Here is a 20,840-nt window from a genome sequence, read left to right as displayed (position 1 = left end):
ATATTTTGTCAACGACACAATTTTTTTATCTTTGCCTCCCACCTCTCCTGCACAGAAATATCTGTGATCAAACTGTTGCTTCACCGACGGAAACGAGTGCTAATTAAATCTCTGTTGCATTTTTATGATTTATTAATCCCCTCAGACACAGACGCCAGGAGCTCACCCAGCTCTGAGACGACAAACAACTACAAAAAAACCTCTGCAGCTGTCAAACATACAAAAAAAATCCATTTAGAAATAGTGCAGCATCATTCAAGTTGTGTTCAACTTCATCTGTGGAGCTTATAAAAGGCTCGAGTTCGTTCTTTGATGATATAAATTAAAATGTATTTGGTGAAAATGTTTTTAATTTGTTTGGCTGATAATGAATTTTCAGTGGTAAAATGTGGATATCCAACAGTTGCTTTTACATATTAAACCAGAACTGAAGTCTGGAGTTGAATTTATTTACCGATGGGCTCCTGTAATCATTCTTCATTAGGTCACACGTTTCCTCTGTCAGTAAAGGGCCATTTTTCAGGGCCGCTGGTCTCCCAGTGCAGGCAATTAGCCGGTCGCTGCTGCTTCTGGAAGCATCTATCTCCGTCCTCATCCAACTCCTGCATCCCGTTAAAGTACCCTTCAGTTGAATCCATGTTTCTGAAATTATCTCTCTGTTGAGAATCATCTACATGTGTTAGGCTTAGTTTCACCGTAACGGGGCCATATATATATTCAGTCCGTCTGATACCGACTGGCTCTACCTGTGAAGGTGTGTGTGAGTTCAGAACCGCCGCAGTGAAGCAGCTGTTCCTGTCCTCACACTTTCCCTCCAGCTCAGCAGCTCCCGCCCGGGGGCCGCCGTGCCCCGGGGGGGCCGTTTCTGGAGCCGCCAGCGGCTGCCGTTACAGGAGAGCTCAGCTCATTTGAGAAATATTTCAAAAGTGTGCAACAAAAAGCTCGCCGCATGCGGACGTTTTCACCTCTGAAGCGGCTCGGTGGAAGCTTAAAAACCCCGCAGTTTACTTCTGATCGGCGTCTGTCGGCTTGCGGCCCGCTAATGTGACACGTGTTAGTGTGAGAGGAGGCGGGGGGGAGCGGTAACAGTGCCAAGTCAGACCACACCGCCCAGCAGCGAGCCTGGGAATGACTGAAACACCATCCGACAGGAAAGGTGAAGAGATGCCCTCCTCACTCCATGAGGGCTCCGCGCTGCCGGGGTGTGTTCCTGCCGTACCTGTTAACGTACATACATTTGTTTTTCTCATTCATCATTTCCATTATTACTGCAACATCAATGAAATCCCAGAGTCCAGAGAGTGTTTTCTTACGCTACCAGTGAGAAAGAGAGGTTTTTCAAAACTTTAAACAGAAAAACTTCGGCTGAAACACATTTTTCTTTTTTAACCAGCTCAAGTTTTCTGATTGTAAAACGTCTTTTTTTCAATCAGTGGAAATAATGCAGACAGGGTCAGCGTGCAGCTGTGGCTGAAATTTCAAAGTCATGTTCTTTTCACTCCAAGAGGTTCATTATGAAACAGTTTTTTTTTTTTTTTTTTTTTTTTTACTTTACATTATTTTTTTGCACACAGGCCTCTTGATAGAATAAAACCATGCTTCACTCCTGCTGTGTGCTCAGCGCTGCCCTCCATAGGGATGCAGAGGTACTGACTGCATCACCTTCTGCTCCTTCATTATACTTTATTGTCAAATTATTCAAACAGAATTTCTTTTAGACATAAATGAAATAAGTTAAGCTCAAAGCACATTGCAGTGACAATGTTGAGAAAGCAATGGACACCAGTAAAGTTGTCATATGAGTACGTGTAAAAAAATAAAATAATTACCTGTAGCACAAAAATGAGTAGAAGAAAGCCTCACAACCTTCACATAAATACAAATAGACTATAAAATCCACTGAAATGAGAGTCGTTGGGCAGAGGGCTCCTTCAAGGCCGACTTCCCAGAAATAAAAGACTGTATTCCACTGGAAGAACTGCAGTATTATTCAGATCTGGAGGTGCGACGTTACATTTCAGCCCGAAAGACTCATTTGAAGCCCAGACCGTACAATCTCCTGGAGATATAACCACGGTCGCCTGATATTACTTTACCTTTGACATTCACTGAGACGTTCCCTCGTTTCCATTTCGCTGGGTGAAAGTGAAAAGGCTGCAGCTGAAAGAGGCTGTCTGCAATGTGTGCATCTTCCAGAAGTCAGTTCATATGGCGGTGACAACAATCCGGCGAGAGGGAGGAGGAGGAGGAGGAGGAGGAGGAGGGGAGCGGAGTGCTGACTCAGTCCTTCCTCTCAGCCTTGACTCTCCTGAAACACAAACATTGCTCACCAAATACTCTCCAGCATGTTGCTGCCGCTGCGCACGGCGCCGTGCCGCCGGACGCCGCTGATAGCATCGGATTAAAGACTGCTGATGAGGAAGATCTTTGTGATCCAGATGAATGGTCGCACAAATGTGCCTTTCTGTTGAATGGTTTGAGTTTATCTTTACAGCGGGTTTGCACAAGCAGAGCCCCACACACAACCTGAGATGCAGGTGTGTGTGTGTGTGTGTGTGTGTGTGTGTGTGTGTGTGTGTGTGTGTGTGTGTGTGTGTGTGTGTGTGTGTGTGTGTGTTGTCAGCACCTCTCTCCTCAGCCATGCAGGCTGCTCAGTGCAGATAAAAGTCTACAGATATTTTTCTGTGCTCTCACGCTGAGACGGGCTTTATCTGCACTTTCTCCTGTCGGTTGTGTCGGTCCAGCCCTGGGTGATATTAATACCCCCGCTAATGAGCCGCTTCCGTGAAGAAATCCGGAAACAATTGAAGGGGTGGGGCTGGGCCGGCGGGACTCGTGTGCCACGACTCCCCTACGGCTCCCGGGACGCACGACACAAAGACAGGCAGGGAACCTGGCTCCCCTCACATTAATCATGGCCTGTGGGGGAAACGGCGCCCGCTGCAGGCTGAGGAGGAGGAGGAGGAAGAGGAAGAAGAGAGGAGGAGGAGGAGAAAGAGGAAGAGGAGAAGGAGGAGGAGGAGGAGGAGGAGGACAAAAAGAATGGGGTGCCAGAGACAATGGGCTGAAGTGGTGTGTAGTGTGTAGTGTGTGTGTGTGTGTGTGTGATTTCTTCCAAGTACACAGCAGGGGTGAATTAGTACAAATGGCTAGTTGGGGATGCTGGGTGCTGCGGAACGTAGAGAGCAGCAGATTTCAGCCATCTGTGACCATCAAGATACCAATTCAGTTTGTGTGTGTGTGAGTGTGTGTGTGCGTGAGTATGTGTGTGTGAGAGTGTGTGTGTGTGTGTGTGTGTGTGTGTGTGTGTGTGTGTGTGTGTGTCCGAGCTGGCTCTATGCTTACATGACAAGGCCACATTGATTAACGGTGATGATTCTGTGTTACAGCTGATCAGCATTTCTTAGAATCAGCGTTTGTTTGATAAACGTTTGTGTGTGTGCGAGTGTGTGTGTGTGTGTGTGTGTGTGTGTGTGTGTGTGTGTGTGTGTGTGTGTGTGTGTGTGTGTGTGTGTGTGTGCCATGCATATATTGTCTTGAAGCATGTGTTTATCATGTTAATGGGCTGAAGTGCACTATGTTCAAGTGAATAATTACACAAAATGATTTGTTTTTTGTTTATCATGGATAATCTATTTATGAGTGTATGGTGTGTGTGTGTGTGTGTGTGTGTGTGCGCGCGCGCGCGCGTGTGTGTGCGTGCGTGTGTGTGTACATCATTTCCATGCACGTACGTGAGTGTGCATGTGTGTTTTTGTGACGCTGTCTTTGCTCAGACCACAGAGGACCAGTTGGAGGATACATGCAGGTCTGACTTCCTCACACCCCACTGAAACTGTCTGCGTGTCGGGATCAGGGTTCTGTTGATGCTCCCGTCCTTCATGAGGTCTGATGGAATTCAGTCAGCACCTCATGAAGATAGCAGCTCAGATATGATGGAGTGTTTGCATTTATTTAGTTCCACCACTGTGGGTCAGATGGAGTCTCGGAACTCTCTGGAAGGGAGACGGATCGATGGGAGGGAGATGTGTGAATTTCAGGCAGTGAGGAACAAACATGGTGAATACACCGCGCGCGTGTGTGTGTGTGTGTGTGTGTGTGTGTGTGTGTGTGTGTGTGTGTGTGTGTGTGTGTGTGTGTGTGTGTGGCTCCGCTCAGCGCCAGATGAAGCTGTCCGGTGCAGTTCTATCACTTCCCATCAGCATTCAGCCTCGGTGCTTCCAGCCCGTCCACTTTGTGGAGAAGCCGGCCACAATTAGCCGTTAACATTACATGGCAGAATTCCGCCTCAGCCAGCGTCCCCCCCGGGAAATTAAACCGGCGGCAAATCATTAAACCACAAGCTAAACATTAACAGCCATTTGCATTTTTATTGCACCTGAAAAGAATGCGCCAGGTCCATTATCTCGGGGAGACAGAGAGGGACTCCTTATTTATTATTGTTGCGTCGTCCCGTGTGGAAACACAATGGCATTTATGTGGAGAAAGGAGCGAACGAGAGGCCTTATTTTCACACTCCCTCTTTTTTTTTTTTTTTTTTTTTTTTTTTCTCGAGTGTTATGATTACAAATTCGAACAGGGCTGGCAGACGACACAATGACTTGTTTGTTATGCAAATCCCTCCCGCTTTCATCCCTCCCAAAAATAAACAAACCCAAAACAGATGACAATTTGCAGAGGGGCTCAGCTGAGTAAGGCCCGCCGTTTGCCAGTCGACAGGTTCTTAGTGCCTGCGGCGCCGCGAGGAGTCTGAACAAACAGGCTCGACTCGCTCGCTCACACGTCCCCCCCCCCCCCCCCCCCCCCCCCCCCCCTCTGTCCTGGTCCATGCAGGTGAGCGGGATGTGTGGACAGACTCCTCAGCGCGCCTCCCGCTCCGTGGGATCCCCTCCTCCTCCTCCACGGCCGGCGGCGGCGGCGGCGGCGGCCCGCGGCGCCCAGCCTCCGTCTCCGGACTCTGACGAGACCCTGGCAGGCCTCCGCAGGTGAGACAGTCTGGACGATGGAGGCGCGAGCCCTCTCCGGAGTCTCTCACACCTCTGATGCAGTAACTGGCTTAAACGAGCAGCGTGATGAAGCCCGGCGGGGCCGTCGGCCTCGGCAGCACAACGGCCAGATTAATGTCAATTAGGAGGAGAGACACTGCTTATTCTAGCCTCTTTTACACACTCCTCCTCCAGGGGGATCTAATCGACTTACTCTCTCTGTTATCACGCTGAATTCCCTCTATCATCGTGTCTCTGCCTTCTTCCTTCCTTCCACAGGGCCGCTCACTCCCACACAGTGAGGGAGAATCGGGCTTTTCCCTCCAAACTCCTGCGTTTTCTCAGGTTCTTGCTCGGTGCAGAACGTCCTGCATCAGGAATCCTGACGTCCTGCAGCTCTCATCCCCGTCACACTCCAGGGTTTTACAGTGGAGCTTATTCCGTTTGTCCTTCATGCACGTATTGTGTGTTATATTAATAATAAATATTAATTCCACTGTGCAAATACACTCTGTTTGCCATAATTTCTTCTCAAAATGCAAGGAAGGAGGCATGCTGGGAAAATAATAATGGTCTGTTTTTCCAATCAATAACCGCTTTTTTTCCTTTGTCTAGTCATTTGTAATCCAGATGTATTTGGCAAACATGTCTTAAATGAATGTTTCGGTGAAGGTCGATCTGTGATCCAGATGTTAAGACGCTTCTGACTCAGTCTTGACGGTTTCCACCTCTGCGTCTTCCTGAGTTTGACTGGAATGAACCGAGGTGTTCCTCTTCCTCTGCCTGTCCTCGCCGCTGCAGGGACTTCATCACCAGCCTGCGGGGCTTCAGCTCCTTCTACAGCGGCCTGGGGGAGGCGCTGTGCAGCCGGGAGCCCGCCCCCGCCAACGACTCCCTCTGCTGGAACGGGCAGGAGATGACAGACAGGTACGGACGCTTCACGCTTCGCAGTGTTTCTAAACTCAGCCTCGCGTCCGGGCGTGGAGGTGATCTGAAGGGCACGCTCGTCCCGAGCTGATGGGCCGCGCACGAGGGCCTCCCCTCCCCGCCGAGTGTGTGTGTAAATCTTGACTTTGGCTCTATGGGATGTTATTAATGCCGGGCTCGCTGTCACCTCCTTCCCGCTTTAGTTAATTGCCGCTTCTCTCCCGTGCACCCCACCGAACCGCGTTCTGCCTCCCCCCGTATTTCATCTCACCCCCCGTCCTCTGGCCTCACACGTCACAACTCCTCCCTCCCTCTCGGGCCGCCGCTGTCGTCCTGCCCGCGGTTTCAATTTGGCTCAGATAGATTCAGACATCATCTTCCTTTTTTGTGTCTTTTAAATTATGTCTGGAATTAAATCAGTGCAGAAGGAGACGTTTCAGACGAGAAGTGCTGCAGGTTAATGTTTTACCTCTCATTCTCAAGGAGGATGGAGAATGACTGCTTCTCCCAAACTGCAGGGCGAAGACACACACACACACACACACACACACACACACACACACACACACACAGAGAGAAAAGGCCTTCAGTGTGAGGAGCAGACATCGGGTTGGCACGAGGGCAGAGCTGTCCCGAGGCGGTGATTACAAGCTGGACCGAGCGGGGAGATATCAGGGCGGGGAGGAGGACGAAGTGATGGAGAGATTACGGCGCCTTCCAGCAGGCAGTTCTCGGCGTCACCCACGAGTGCAAACACACTCCCGGAACATCCTCAGCAGATTGGTTCTGGATCGTCCTCCATTATCGCCGCAGATATTCGCTCCGTTGTCTCAGGCGGGTTATTTTGGATCCCGCGGGGTGGGAGGATAAGCTCCGGAGGGGTCGGCCGTCTCAGATAGTTGAGCCGTCGATCTTCGGGGATGCTAAATGAGGCGCTTTTTATCAGCCGTGTTTACCGTCCCACCTGGAACGGAGATCAGAGGAGGCGGCACTGTTCAGCACATCAAAGAGCGTCACAGCGATAACGGAGATAAAGACGCCGCGTCGCCTCATTCCTCCTCGTTTTGGATCTAATGACACGATGAGCGAGAGCAGATAAGACGCCGTGTCGACGCGAACGTTTCATTTAAGAGCTGTGAAAATCAGGAGGAGGTCAGAGCGTTGTGATCAGGCAGCTGACGGCCGTGGCAGGACGCCTGATGCTCTGCGTTTGTTTCGCTCCTTCTCCCTAACGAGGTTCTCCCGGAGCCTTCAGGGAGTCTCTCCACATTCCGTTCATGTAAAGATAAAGTGACTTTTTTTTAAGTCGGTGGTTAAGGTGACAGTTTACACTACATCTGTAGAACGCGGCGCCCGGCAGGAGGGAACGCTTCAGCTTTTCTCTCAGCCATTTAACCCCGATCCTACAGCAGCCTGCTGCTTCTCCAAGTCCCTCAACGTTAGGCCAGGATTTACTGGTGGCGCTAAACCACCTGTGGATGTGTGTGTGTGTGTGTGTGTGTGTGTGTAGAAGATCTTCTGCAACAAACAAAAAGTCTTTTCAGTTCATACAGCAACAATTCTTATCAGGGTTGAAAGTAATAAATATCAGAAACACTCATTCTAATTCCAGTATCACTCTACAGTCTACACACAAGTAACACTAAGATAATTCAATACTTAGAATTCTCTGAATTCATATTGAAACCTTTTAATCTGCATGCTCCTAGCCAATCACGGCTTTCTTTTACTTCCTGCTTTATTTCTTCATTTATTCATTGAAGCTAAATGTTTTTATTTCTCACTCAAATTGCAGTTTTTTTCTGAGTGGTACATTGGAAGAGTGGAATTTCACTTTATTTTTCAAACATGCAGAGTATTTGTTCCAGTTGGAGCCAAATCTTATTGTTGTGCACAATCAGCTCAAATCAGGTGAAGCAAATAACAATGAATGCAGTATATAAATATGCTCATGTTTAGAGGTTAAGACTTAGAGATTGCACACACTGCTCTGAGCATGTTGTGATGATTTTGTGGAATCGTGCGATGGAAGGATCCTCAGCCTGGAGGCAGGGGCTGGGGCTCAGGTGGGGCTCTGGTCTCTGGGATTGCTGGTGTGATCCTGATGACCTTTGTGTCGAGGTGCGAAGTGTCCTTGGGAAAGATGCTTCTGAAGGAGAGCGAGCGCCTTTCTCAGTGTGACTGTTACGGCGGTGAAAACACACTCTGAGCAACACGACAGACCAGAAGGCAGCAGGAAAGATAACTTCATTGTTTTTCTCAAGCAGCTTTATAAAGTCTAGTTTGTGGCTATATGCTTGAACTGAATGTAAGAAAATGAGGCTTTTCCAGGTTAAAGGGATACTTCAACATTTTGGCAAATTGGCCCATTTAGCACAATTCCTGAGTCATTTCGAACAGCATACTTACTTTTTTATGAGGGCGAGCTGTTGTTTATTCAGAGGTGAGTCGGGGAAGGTTTTCGGGACGGACACAATGGAAGTGGATGGTATTTTTGCTTCCCCCTCGTCAAACTCATCAAATACACAATCCAACAACCCCAAAACACTTTGGTGGACACGTTATAATCCCCACATTCACTACGCTGTGAAATATTAATGCAAAATTACCAGATTGAGTTGTTTATGCAAAGATTGCTAAGGCGGAACTACTTACTAAACATGGAGTCTGGGCGTAGTGATCTCAAAAGAAAAAGTAGTTCCCAGTATTTGCTTCAGTGTCGTAACGCTACAATATTATTTGTTGGTGTTCCACAGCGTAGTGAATGTGTGGATTATAACGTGTCCACCAAAGTGTTTTGGGGTTGTTGGATTGTGTATTTGATGAGTTTGACGAGGGGGAACAAAAATACCATCCACTTCCATTGTGTCCGTCCCGAAAACCTTCCCCGACTCGCCTCTGAATAAACAACAGCTCGCCCTCACAAAAAAGTAAGTATGCTGCTGAAATGACTAAGGAATTGCGCTAAATGGGCCAATTTGCCAAAATGTTGAAGTATCCCTTTAACAGTGCAAAACAAGCAGTAGATCCATTCTGAAAACTTCACCCAACAATTTCATCATGTATTCATAAGTTGAAAAGAAAGACAGAAAGTTAGCTTGCTGCCTCGACAGAGGGTTGAAGCCTGTGCTGGGCGTCAGGGAGGTAACAGGAGTCTCCGTACTGTCCGTTCATCCATCTCATCCTCATTAATGTAATATCTCCTGGCACCCTCGTGATCAACGGCGGCCCGACTGACTCTCTGTGACCTTGTTTACTCCACTTTTCAGAAAGCAGTGATTAAAGAAAGTCTGAAGGAAACGTCTTTCCTCATCATGTCGGCTCCTAAATGAACCAGTCAGGCGCTTCCGTCATTTGAGTGAACGAAGCGTCTCAGGAAAGTTAATGTTTGACAAACATTCCTGGATGTTGCATCAGTCTGGACTCGCATCTGCTCCAGCTGCAACGACTGTGAACTCATTAAATGCAGTCGGGACGCGAATGAAAGCGCCAATATGCAGACATAGAGGAAAAACAGACGGCAATAAGGAGCAAATTCAGTGAAAAAAAGATTCATCTCAAATAGGAAACAAAACCAGTGAATCCTACAAATGAAAAATAACCCGTCTGTAAGTGAGACAGAAGAACGCCGCCTTTAATCAGAAACCTTCTGTTTTGTAGTGTTTAGAATAAACCGTTTGTCTGTAAGTCCACTGAAGGACAAACTCTCTCTCTCTCTCTCTCTCTCACTGACGGACAGCGGAGAGGTAGTGTTCATGTCTGTGGACTGCGGAGGGAAAGGAGAGAAGCCGAGCATGCACAAGGACGACGTGCGAGCAGTGAAGCTGCCAGAGCGCACGTCAAACAGCAGATCATACCGTCCCTGCCTGTTACAAAAATGATAAACATTTCTCACTTCTGAATGAGATTTCTTCCTCGTTCAGCTTGACGTTGGTGTGTAACCACAGTTTTAACACAGCGCTGGCTGTGACCTCTGACCCCCCGCGTGGGACCGGAGGTGTGATCCTTCAGATGGTGTGAAAACACTCCGGGCTGCAGCACCTGGGCTCCGTCTGCCCCCCCCCCCCTCCTGATGAGACAGCCTGCTCCGGCCTGGACCCGATCGCGTGATAACTGAGGTGAGATTAGATCAAGTTATCGCCGGAGTTAACGGCAAATAGCGACGCAGAAACAGGAGAGAGCCGAGGAGCGAGACTATCGGGAGGAGGAGAGAGTTTCACAGAGATGCAGGATAAATTACGCCGCGGCTAAACGATCCGACGTTCATCAGGTGAAACACTAACCTGCCGCGGCTCCTTATCCTCCACCCCGCTCTCCCTCCTCTAATCCCGCCTCCTCCACCCACGCTTCCTCTTCCCTCTCTTGAACGGATCACACATCCTTCCATTATTAATGCCATAATTAGGAGTGAGATGAGGTCATGGCTAATAATAAGAATAAATAACGGGGGGAATGTAATTTGATTTTAATGAAAAGTCTGAGAGGAAAGAGACTGATGAATGGAAATGGAAAGGTGTGTGTGTGTGTGTGTGTGTGTGTGTGTGTGTGTGTGTGTGTGTGTGTGTGTGTGTGTGTGTGTGTGTGTGTGTGTGTGTGTGTGTGTGTGTGTGTGTGTGTGTGTGTGTGTGTGTGTGTGTGTGTGTGTGTGTGTGTGTGTGTGTGTGTGTGTCACTGAGACCAGAACAGAGCATGACCTCATGCTTTACTGAGCCACTTGAACGCAGTATTTACTTCACCCTCCCCTCTTCCATCCCACTAACCTTTACACCAACACATTTTTTCCACTCCGACTCATTTGTCCTTCATCTTTCCAACATTCACGGCAATTTTATCAGGTGACATTTGCGTTGCGGTCCAGCCTTTTGGCCGGGGCCGATCCCGCCGTGGAGTTCTGCGGCAGTCAGTCAGCCTCCACCTCCGGGCTGCCCGGGCGTGTCTGGAGGAGGTGGATTCACAGCTCCGCCTGAAGGAGAGGAAACAAACACCTGCAGCAGCGTCTCCACGTGAAAGCGGAGAGAAATCGACCTTCCAGACTCGCCCAGTTCCCCCTCTCCACAACACAGACGAGTGTCAGCAGAGCGGCGTTTCCTCGGCTACACGTGGAAACGTGTGAGCGCCGCCGAGCCGGAGCTGCAGCGGGACAGAAATACCTTCCTGCTAATGTTCTGTCGTTAACTGTGGATGATTTAAAGGACACTAATCGACCAGTTAATGTACAGGAGTTTAATCAGCAGCCAAACTTGTCCTAATGGTCACTCGTCTGGATGGAGGCCCAGACTGCTGAGATGCTAATGCAGACGCACCTAAGAGCATGTTTATCACTTTATTTCAAGTTAAATTTATTGGCTTTTCCTAGAACTACTCAAGCGAGTGTTTTTCTTTTTCCTTTTGGTATCATGCATTAAATGCTTCACCTCTGCAGAGTTTTTAAAGGTCCATTAGAGATGACAGTTTGTGCGGTGCGGAGTGCTCGGTTCCAGATGATCCTCGCAGCTCCGAGCCTCCGTCCTGCCATTCACTGCATCGACACTAGATGGTGATAAACCCCTGGTTCTGGGAGCGGCCGTCACTCTGTAATTTCTTCCACATCTGCCGGAGCTCCCAGAGTCTGATCAGACAGATGTGCGTGAATGTTTGTCCTCTGTCCCGGCAGGTTTCCCGGACCCGGCCTCAAACGGCTGCACCCCGCCTCCGAGTCCAGGAGCAACAAGCCCCCGGAGCCGGTCATCAGCCAGATCATAGACAAACTCAAACACATCAATCAGGTGAGTCCCGAGCCTCTCCTTCCTGTCAGCGCCGCGTCTCCGATCGCGCTGAATTCCCAGAATGCCGCGGGCCTCGGCAGGCTGCGCGGCTCCTTCGGGGGGTCAGCACAGGACAGACGGAGGCGTGAGATGAAGCCGCGGCGTTCTGCCACGCACATGCTTCACCTGCGCTCAAGGTGCAGTGGAAACCTCATTCTGCTCAAACACAACAAAGCGCCGCCGACAGAAGGCTGCAGAGAGTTCCAGGTCCCGTCTGAAAACACGAGCCGCCGCAGGGTGACCTATTTTCTGTCTTTAAGTGAGCTTGTTGAGAGGCTACAGTCAGCCCTGCTGTCATCGAGGCCGGCGCCCACAGTTTTCTTTCCTTCTTCAGCGTCTTCAGTTATCACCGACGCCACCTTCACGGTGCGGCGATGCTCCCAGGATCAAACCCCCGAGATCGATGTATCAGCCCACCGATCAGCTGACACTTCCTGCTTCTTGGTGGCTGCACTTGGAGCTGTCAGCGCCTCCGGCTGACCACCTACACCCACCGTGTGTGTGCGTGTGTGTGTGTGTGTTTGAGTTTCAGAGCGCTGCAGACCTGTCTCAGTGGATTACAGTCTCCTTTTCCTCTGTTTAAACAACTTGGGAGATCTGAGAGCGGCAGTGGGCCCTCCTCCACTCCCTCTGACAGACGCTTCAGGGGCCAAAAAAAGGAAAAAACCAAACGGGTTGAGGGTTTAAAACTTCACTTTTTCATTTTCTTTTGCTGCATTACCTCATGCGTTTGTGTTACACGGCTCCTGCCGTCTTCAAAACACCCAAACATGATCTCTGATAACTCTAATCCTATCGATTACTTTCATAGCTTTGACTGTCATCATCATCATCCTCATCATCGTCATCATCATCATCACGCTGTACTTGCCAGTTTGAATTCCTCAGGTTCGCTGCAGGGAGAAACAAGTCCTCTGATTGGCGGAGCGTTTAATGCGCTGCTAAAACTGAAAGAGTGTAAAACGTCAATAACAATCCGTCACTGCGGAGAGAAAACTGTATGCAAACATGTCAGAACTGCAGCCGGATGTTTACACAGCGCGATGCATGTCTCTAATGGAGAGCTTGAGCTGATTTTTTTCCTCGTTTGGATCAGTTCAGGTGAGGGGAATTTAAAGAAAATTCCGTCCAACTGTTTGCAGTTTCATTATAAGTGACAGAGTGAATTCTGTTCATGGCTCTGTGAACTGGTAATCAGGATAGTTACCAGTTGGGAGGGCCTGATTTCAGGTTTACAGCGTTCACATGATGATAACAGCTGTGGTGCCGAAAAGAGAAAAACAAGCCGAGAGAGGAATGAAATGAATTTCGGGAAGTAAAAATGTATTCCACAGTACTTTTATGCTTGTTTCCTTTTAAGACATTATTTTATTCTGCTGAAAACACATCTACCAGTTCCTTTTAAACTCTTTTTAAAACTCACTGAAGAGCACAGATGTAATAAAAAGATGATGAAAACTATGTTTCTGTGCTGCAGCGACTGCGGCTCAGTGACGGAGAACCGGCGTTCTTCCCTTCCAGGTTTGGTAGTTCGATTTCCATGTGTCAGTGCTGCCCCTAGTGGAGGTCGAGCGCCTCGCACGTTCCGCCCGTGGCACTGCGGCCTGTTTACCGCCTGGATCAAGTTCCTGATAGGCTTTTGATGAGATTTAGCGAGAAAATGCAGTTTAGCGAAATGACTGAGCTCATTGTGTTAAAGACATTCGGACAATATCCTCAGAAACAGGAACGCGCCTGAACCAGACGCTCTGGGTAACCTAATGCTCGGCCTCTAATTGGCTCCGGTTGGCGCTGGTGACGTGGTCCGCACCGCACGTGGACGGCCGTGGGTTTTTTTTTTTTTCTTTTTCTTTTTCTAAAGATTTTGTTTGGAGAAGGAACGCTTGATATTTATGCACGCTGACTTTTCACATGGGAGCTTTTAGGCCCGTATCTGATGACCATGCAGCAGAGTGGAGCACATTTCTGCTGCAGCCTCAACTTCCCGTCAGATCTCCACTTCAATGGGCTGGATCAACATCTGACGGAAGGACCACTGTGTTTGATTGCATATTTCATGTGCAGTAAAACTGTTTATGGCTCATAGCCGTGCTGAAATCAGATTATTCTAATATTTTCGAAACCAATCATCACAACGCTTCAGCGCGCAAGAAATGATGGGGACAAGTTACAGCGTTGCGCAATCTGGCGAAGCTGTTCTGCGATGAATTAAGAGACGTTTACAGTGTTATACAATTGTGGTCAAAGTGCTCACTTTGCCAGAGGCTAATGAGAAAGTTATGAAGGTATTTAGGCAAGAATTGGGCAATTTCTAAAGAGATGGGAGTGCTGGGTTACACACGAAGAAAGAAGTTCTTGGATTTCAACTTGAGGGGATGTGTGGATGTCTGTAGGAAATTTAGCAGCAACCCACCCAGTGACAGCGCCGACATTTTATTCAAAACCACATACGTCAGCCCCCTGGTTGTGCCTGAGGGTGAGGAGCAAGGAGGAAGATCACCAAGGTTTCCAGGATACCTTTAATCCCAAAGTAAAAAAAAAATTTTTTTTTGCAGAAAGTAAAGTGTGATAAAAAGGCTCATGAACCGACAGAACGTCTGGGCGTCACTAACACCTGGGCGAAGTCTGAAGCAGTTTTCGAGGCGTTTCCGTCTGGAACAAGGCGGCAGACGGACCGACTCGCTGGCATCCCCGTCCCAGACCCGGACCGCCGAGAGGAAAGGCTGATGTCACGTTTCACCAAGCCTTAAACACACTTTATAATCCTGCGAAATGTTTATTGACCGTCCGCAGTATTTCACGGCCCCGGCGGCTCTCGGCTCTCGTATTGTAAACAACCTGAGGGAGCGGCGGAGAAAGCGATGTTGTTTAGTTGAAAGCCCTTTTACAAGGTCTCCGCCCAGCCGACGGTGGAAAGACCGCCGGCTCTGGACGACGTGGGGCAGAACGGCAAATGGACTAATTGAGCATCTGAAGCCAGAGAGCGGGCCACAGGTAATTACTTTCATCTGCCCTGTTTATGTGCAGAGTGTGTGAGGACAGGCCAGCGCTCTGACAGTGTGTGTGTCATGCTCCTGGAAGTCAACCAGCAGATTTCAGTCTGTGTGATTTATCTTCTTCTGTGGTGGCTGAAGAATGTGTGTTACTTGCATGCGGAGGCCACCTGAATGAAGCTCCTCACACTCCCGGAAGCCGCTCTCATCCCGTTTTCCGACTGATTGAGCTTTATTCTCCTTTTTGGCTGAAACTGTCGATGCAATCAGTGGCTCCTCCGGGTTCGACTGACCCACTTTAAAACCCCGAATCAGTCCCAGACCAGAGCATGTGAGACCCCGTCGTAAAATGAGGGGGCTTCGCTCCGCCGAGCAGCGAGGGGAACGTGGGACCCCTCCAAAGAATCTACTTCCTTCCAACTCTAATCCCCCCGATGTTTCATTCCTGCGCTCCTAAGTGCTCTGTGGCGACGGGCCTGCGAAGCGCGGCTCTGCGGCGGAAACGTGTCATTTCTCACGTTGTCAGTGTTGATCAGAGTGTCTGCAGATGCAGAGACGCTCTGGCCTCCGCGAGGCAAAAACTAAACACCGTAAGAGAGGAAAAAAAAAAGGCCTGAGCCGGTCGCCTGGGCTTATAAAACAGGGTTTTCTCACGCCTAAAGCAGCTGAAGTCATGACTGAGCGGCGGCCAAGCCTAAAGCAAGCTGCACACTATAAATGGAGGAGGAAGAAACGCTTTTCTCCTTCGCTTGTTGCTCCTCGACCTGGATTCTTTAAACAGTGCGAGGAGACGTGGACGTTTTTTGGTCCGAGCACATTCCTGTGTGAGGTCCCGTCTGAGCCTGTGTATGCAATACGTTAAAGCTGATAAAGACAAGTGTGCTTCGCCGCTTTCCCCTCGTCCCTGACGTCAGGGCGATGATATTCTGGCCGGGACGTGGACTGTGGACGTGACTCTGTTCGTCAGACACATACTTGGAGTTAGCGCTCTTAAATGAGGACATGTTTCGATGGCACATCTGGGAAACTTCCCAGAGGATCAGGTTTCTCCTCCGAACAGCTAATCTGGCGGAGGACGGTGGAGCTGGTGGCAAAATAGAGCAATTATGTGATTGGTCTTTGATTACGGAGCGAGGAGTTGGCCGTCCGCGGGGTCAGAGCTCCTGGGATTGTTCAGGCTCTTGGCTCCGCGACGCTCCTCGGAGAGACACTTCTCTGTTGAGGATTTTTTTCTCCTCAATCTGTTTGGGGAAAAACAGCAATAGTTTGACGGCATGCCATTAAAATTGCTCTGTCATTTGAAGAATAACAAACATCTTCATCCTGCGAGCCGAGGTTTTTTTCCTCCCCTGCATGTTTTGAGCAGCCAGCCTCTCTTCCTCTCCGTCTCCCCAGCTGTGCTGAGTTGTGTGTGACAGACTCCAGCGCTGTCGCCCTCCCCTGCCCCCCCCCCCCCCCCTCCCTCCTTAAACCTCTCGATCCCCCCCTCATTCCCCCCTCCTCCTCTCCTCTTCGCAGCTTCCCAGACTAATTGAAGCCAGAACCTGGGAAAATCCTGCAGGTAGGACAGGAATCCAGGGTGGAAAATAAACCAGATCCCGAGCGCCACAAATTCCATCACGCAGGCCGACTTCCTCCGAGCCACCAGCGCCTGGGCAGCGTTCGCTCAACACCTCCTGCACGCTCGCACAGGACGCGCTCTTTAATATATAGCGCACACACTTAAGCTGCAGCGGGTTTCATGTTCGCCGTGATTAATCTTTGTTACACGCAGGAATAAAGCTGCAGCCTATATGCAGCGGTGATTTACACGCCGGCGAGCGGCCGTAAAATAAAGCAACACTTCAAGATGTAGTGAAATACAGTACGGTGTGTGTTGTTATTACAGTGGAGATAAAATGGAAGCCGCTCCATGACAAGGCCAGCATGCGGCGGCCTTTTCCTCAGGGGTGTGCTTACAATCAGACTAATAGACACCATGGGTGTCAGACTCGGCCTGCTGTTTTGTAAACTTACACTTGCTAACCTAGTCATTATGCTCGCTCCAGTCAAAGACTCTGACTCCTGTTTGATGTTATTTACCGAGGGTTTTTGAAGCGTTATTTAATATACCCCCTCGGGGCCTTTGTCCTGTCGCCCTGCTCGCTCGCTCGCTCTTTTTTTTTTTTTTACGTGACTGCTCTGGAAGCGGGCGGAGGAAGAACGGCTGCGACGCTGCTGTGTGTGCAGGAATAAGCCACGAGGGCTTTTTAAATGAAGTGTGACACCTGGTGTAAACCCCTGAGGAGCTGCGGGGCATTTGCGTGGGCTGAGACTGTAACCCCCCCACCCCCCCACCCCCCCTCCCCTCCACTCCGTTCCTATCAGAGCAGAGTCCACGCATGTTACCTCCTTTGTTTTCCGGAAACTTGCCACTTCACAGCGAGTTGAGGGTTTTTGGGGATTCTGGTTCCTCGAGTGTCCCGCCCCTCTTCCTTTCACACACCCCTCTGCCTCGCCGGGTCTCTCCCCCGCTGGCTGGGGGGTCAGACTGAGCATGTGAGGGTCCTTTTCCTTCCAATTAGTCTTCCTGCTAATGAGGCTCAACCATCCTTTTTCCACGGCCGCCATCCATTCCTCCATTCCTCCATTCCTCCTCACCTCCTCCTCTCCCTCCCGTCGTCCGTCCTGAGGCCCGGACTGGGTTCTGCTCCCTCGCTCTTTCCGCCCCTCCGATCCCACACCTCTGCCGCCCCACTGGGTGTAATTATCATGCACCCGGCTTATAAAGAGCCTGCAGCGCAAGCCGGGCACCCGCCTCTGGCCCAGGCTCCTCCTCGCTCTCCTTCTGTAATTTCTTTCTTTCTGTTTCAACAGAAGCACAAACAGTCTTCTTTCCATGACGCGACACACACACACACACACACACACACACATCAGGGGTGGCTGTCACCGTGCACGCTCACGTGGAGCTGTAAACCAGCCCCCCCCACCTTCCACCACCCTGTCAGGAGGTCAGGGGTCACACTTCCTGTTTCCTGTTTCTGCCGGGTCACCAGAGGGTCTCCAGTCAGGGTCAGAGACCTCCTCTGTCCCTCCCCTGCCTTTTGTTTGCGGCGTCGGTGCTCCGGGGGGCACGGCACGGCGAGAGGCACATCCCCGGGCCTGTCGGAGCGTTCACACTCCCAGACCCCCCCCCCCCCAACATGCTTTATCTCTGCAGTTCGTGTTCCTCCTCCGTTTCCTTGTTTTACATCTGCTCCTCCCTCTTTCCTCACGTTCTTCTTGCTGTTTTCTGGCAGTTTTCCGCACCGAGCAGCCGCCGTCCTGCAGGAGGCCGAGCCCCGACGCACGCCGCCGCCCGCTAGGTGCGATCATGGGACGCGCGGCCGACAGTCTGCTGACGGCGAAACGAAGAGGTTCCTAAGCGACACGTGACTCTGCGCAGCGCGGCGATAACGTGTAAAGCGGCGGAGCAGCAGACAGAAAGGGTTTGTCTGCGAGGCGTAATCTGATTTAGCTGCCAGCGGCCCGTCCAGGAATGGAACGTTTTAAACTATTAAACCCCCGCACAGACAATCGGCCACATTCACAGACATAAGTCAAGATTTTCATTTGGTTAGCCTCAGAAAAGTTTGAAAAATGGCTGTCATACCAGATATATTTGATACTTGAGGGAGTTAACCCTTGATCTGAGCTGGAATCCGACGCTCTTGAAGACTAACTGCTAGCCTAATGTGTATGTACAAGGATTAAGAGTTTTTATTAGCTTTTTATAAATTATATACTGGTGGGGAAAGGTCCCTGCCAACAGTGTCTCAGGATTCGGTCTGAACTGGAGGAATCTGGAAATAGACTTAAAGGCTTAGTCAGAAAGGTGGAGTGGACACACGCCCAGTTTAACGCCGGGCCAGGGAGCTGCTCTCCGCCTCTGTGCGCCGTGTTTCCGACTGGAATGAACATCAGGAAATGAATCCTGTCTGCATTAGCCGTCTGAGGCTGAGCTCCCGTTGCGTGACATACTCGACGGCGGAAAGATAGAGGGAGGCAGAGGCTGAGGGGGGAGGAAACGAAGAAGAAGGAGACGGTAGCGGACACTCTCTCTCTCTCTCTCTCTCTCTCTCTCTCTCTCTCTCTCTCTCTCAGATTCAATAAGAGTGGCGGAGAAGCGGTGGGAACGCCGCTCTGCCTGCCGAGGAGCTTTCCGTGACTCACTGGGTGGAAAGTGCCCGCTGTCATCCCTCCATCTGCCGCTCTATCTGCTCTCCCATCATGCTCCTCCTTCACTTTGCCTTTTTCTTTCTCGCCCCGATCATCCAAACATAACTGTCTGCCAGTGTGATGCAAACACGGCGGCGCTGGAGTAACTGAGGGGATTAGGTGTGAGGAAAGTCCCTTTCTTCATTTCTGCAGTAAAATCCTCTGCTCTGAAGAGTGTGACGTGTTTGTTTAACACAGTGACCCTGACATTCACTCCTCCGCCGCTGCAGGACTCTGCTGCTGCTTCTGGTTTCTCAGGAACACTGATATAAATAGAAAAACAATTACAGACACTGTAAAATGCGGCGGTTTATTACGTTTCTCCCCCCTGCCTGGAATACACATTACAGTTATGTATCTTACAGCGTAGTGGATTAAAAAAAACCCTTCTATGGTACTTTAAGAATTTACCACCATATGTAGTTAAGTTTTTGATTCTAGGGACATTTATTGTTTGCCACCACGGGAGGACGGAGGGGAGAGGCAGAAGAGAGAAAGGCTTCCACACATGCTGGCATTAAAGAGGCGTTAATCAACAGAAACGGCCTCGTCTCTGGGCTGTGAGACGAAGTCGGAGAAGTATACAGCAAAAACTTTGATATGAATGTTCAAATTAAAGATAGGAAGACAAGAAAAAAGAAAACACAGAACACGATCCTAACACACAGTGATTAAAGAAGGAGTTGAGATTATATATGCGTTATAATATTTCCCCCTTTTAGCTTATGGAGAGGAAGAACATGCAAACTTCTGCAAAATGAGTCCATAACTTCTGCCACTGCAGTGCTGTGTGTTTAAGAGGAACCAGACAAACAGCTAAAAAGGATTCAGTTAATTAGAGAAAAGACAACTGACCGTGATCATGATGGATCAATCCTGACATGCTTCATCCTGTGTGAGGGCTGTGAGATGATCCCAGCAGACGTTCACCATCCATCCCAAACTCCACGGATAAACAGACACTTTCACCTCCACCAGCAACCTAGAGTCACCCTTTAACCTCAGAGAGCTTGTTTTTGGGCTGTGGGAGGAAACGCAGCATCCGACAAGAAAACAAAAACAACACACATGCACGGCTTCAGCATTCAGGCTGTCTTTAAATCAAGCAGATGAACTGAGAGGAGGCCCCAAAGACACGTGCTCAGACAAATGTTCTGCTTGTAGCGTTGATCTTATCTGTTTTCCCCTCATAAAAAAAAAAAAAAAAAAAAAACTGATGTCACCTTGTTAAACTTCTTAACTCTCCACAACCTGCAGCAACACGTATGCAAATCCGGCCTCTGCGAGCAGATGCAGCATGGATGTGTTAAAATGATGCCATCAGTCTGAAGAGCCGTGACCAATGAAATGCAGGATGATCTGCAGAACCACATGTGGGGGGGAAAAAGGTAAAAACATGCTGCCTCCTCCAGCTCCGAGGCACAGGCGCATGCCGGAGCTGTAAACACTCATAAAGGGATCGACATAAATTTAGAATGTGGATTTAATGGGTTAAAGTGAGATCTAATCCTCTTTAAGAACTTCTGCATGTATGAAAATGCAAATATGTTTAGTTTGCCAAGTTTTTATTGCAGAACAGAAGATGTTCTCCGGGTGTGCTTTAGTTGCGGGTGTTAACCGAACAGAGAGGCTGCAATAAAACTGCAAATAATCCACTCGCTTTCAATAAAGCATACAGTTTTAAAGGTGGATGCTGGAGGTAAAAATTGGTGTCATAATTGCAGTGAAGACAAATTAACGGTCATAAAGTGAACTATAACACAAAAATAGTGTCTCTATCACACTAACAGTATCTATAGTCTCATAAAATTCGCTGTTGAGCGTCAGCTCCTTAAAATCCGTGGTTGTTGATGTGCAGATGAAACGGTTTCCTCTCCTCCTCGTCTTAAACT

General features: G+C 49.4%; 1 protein-coding gene across 1 annotated transcript in view; it reads left to right on the top strand.

Annotated features, from left to right (window-relative positions):
• Positions 1 to 20,840, top strand: part of gpc3 (glypican 3) — a 120,000-nt gene that overhangs the window by 77,289 nt on the left and 21,871 nt on the right. Inside the window, exons 4-6 of the mRNA XM_030107417.1 lie at positions 4,834 to 4,985; positions 5,787 to 5,912; positions 11,566 to 11,677. Coding sequence (XP_029963277.1) covers positions 4,834 to 4,985; positions 5,787 to 5,912; positions 11,566 to 11,677 — 390 coding nt within the window. The remainder of the gene's footprint in view (positions 1 to 4,833; positions 4,986 to 5,786; positions 5,913 to 11,565; positions 11,678 to 20,840) is intronic.

This window comes from Salarias fasciatus, chromosome 2 (assembly GCF_902148845.1).
Source record: "Salarias fasciatus chromosome 2, fSalaFa1.1, whole genome shotgun sequence".
NCBI lineage: Eukaryota > Metazoa > Chordata > Actinopteri > Blenniiformes > Blenniidae > Salarias > Salarias fasciatus.
The sequence above is the reverse complement of the archived record's forward strand: the minus strand, read 5'-3'. Positions and strand labels throughout refer to the sequence as shown.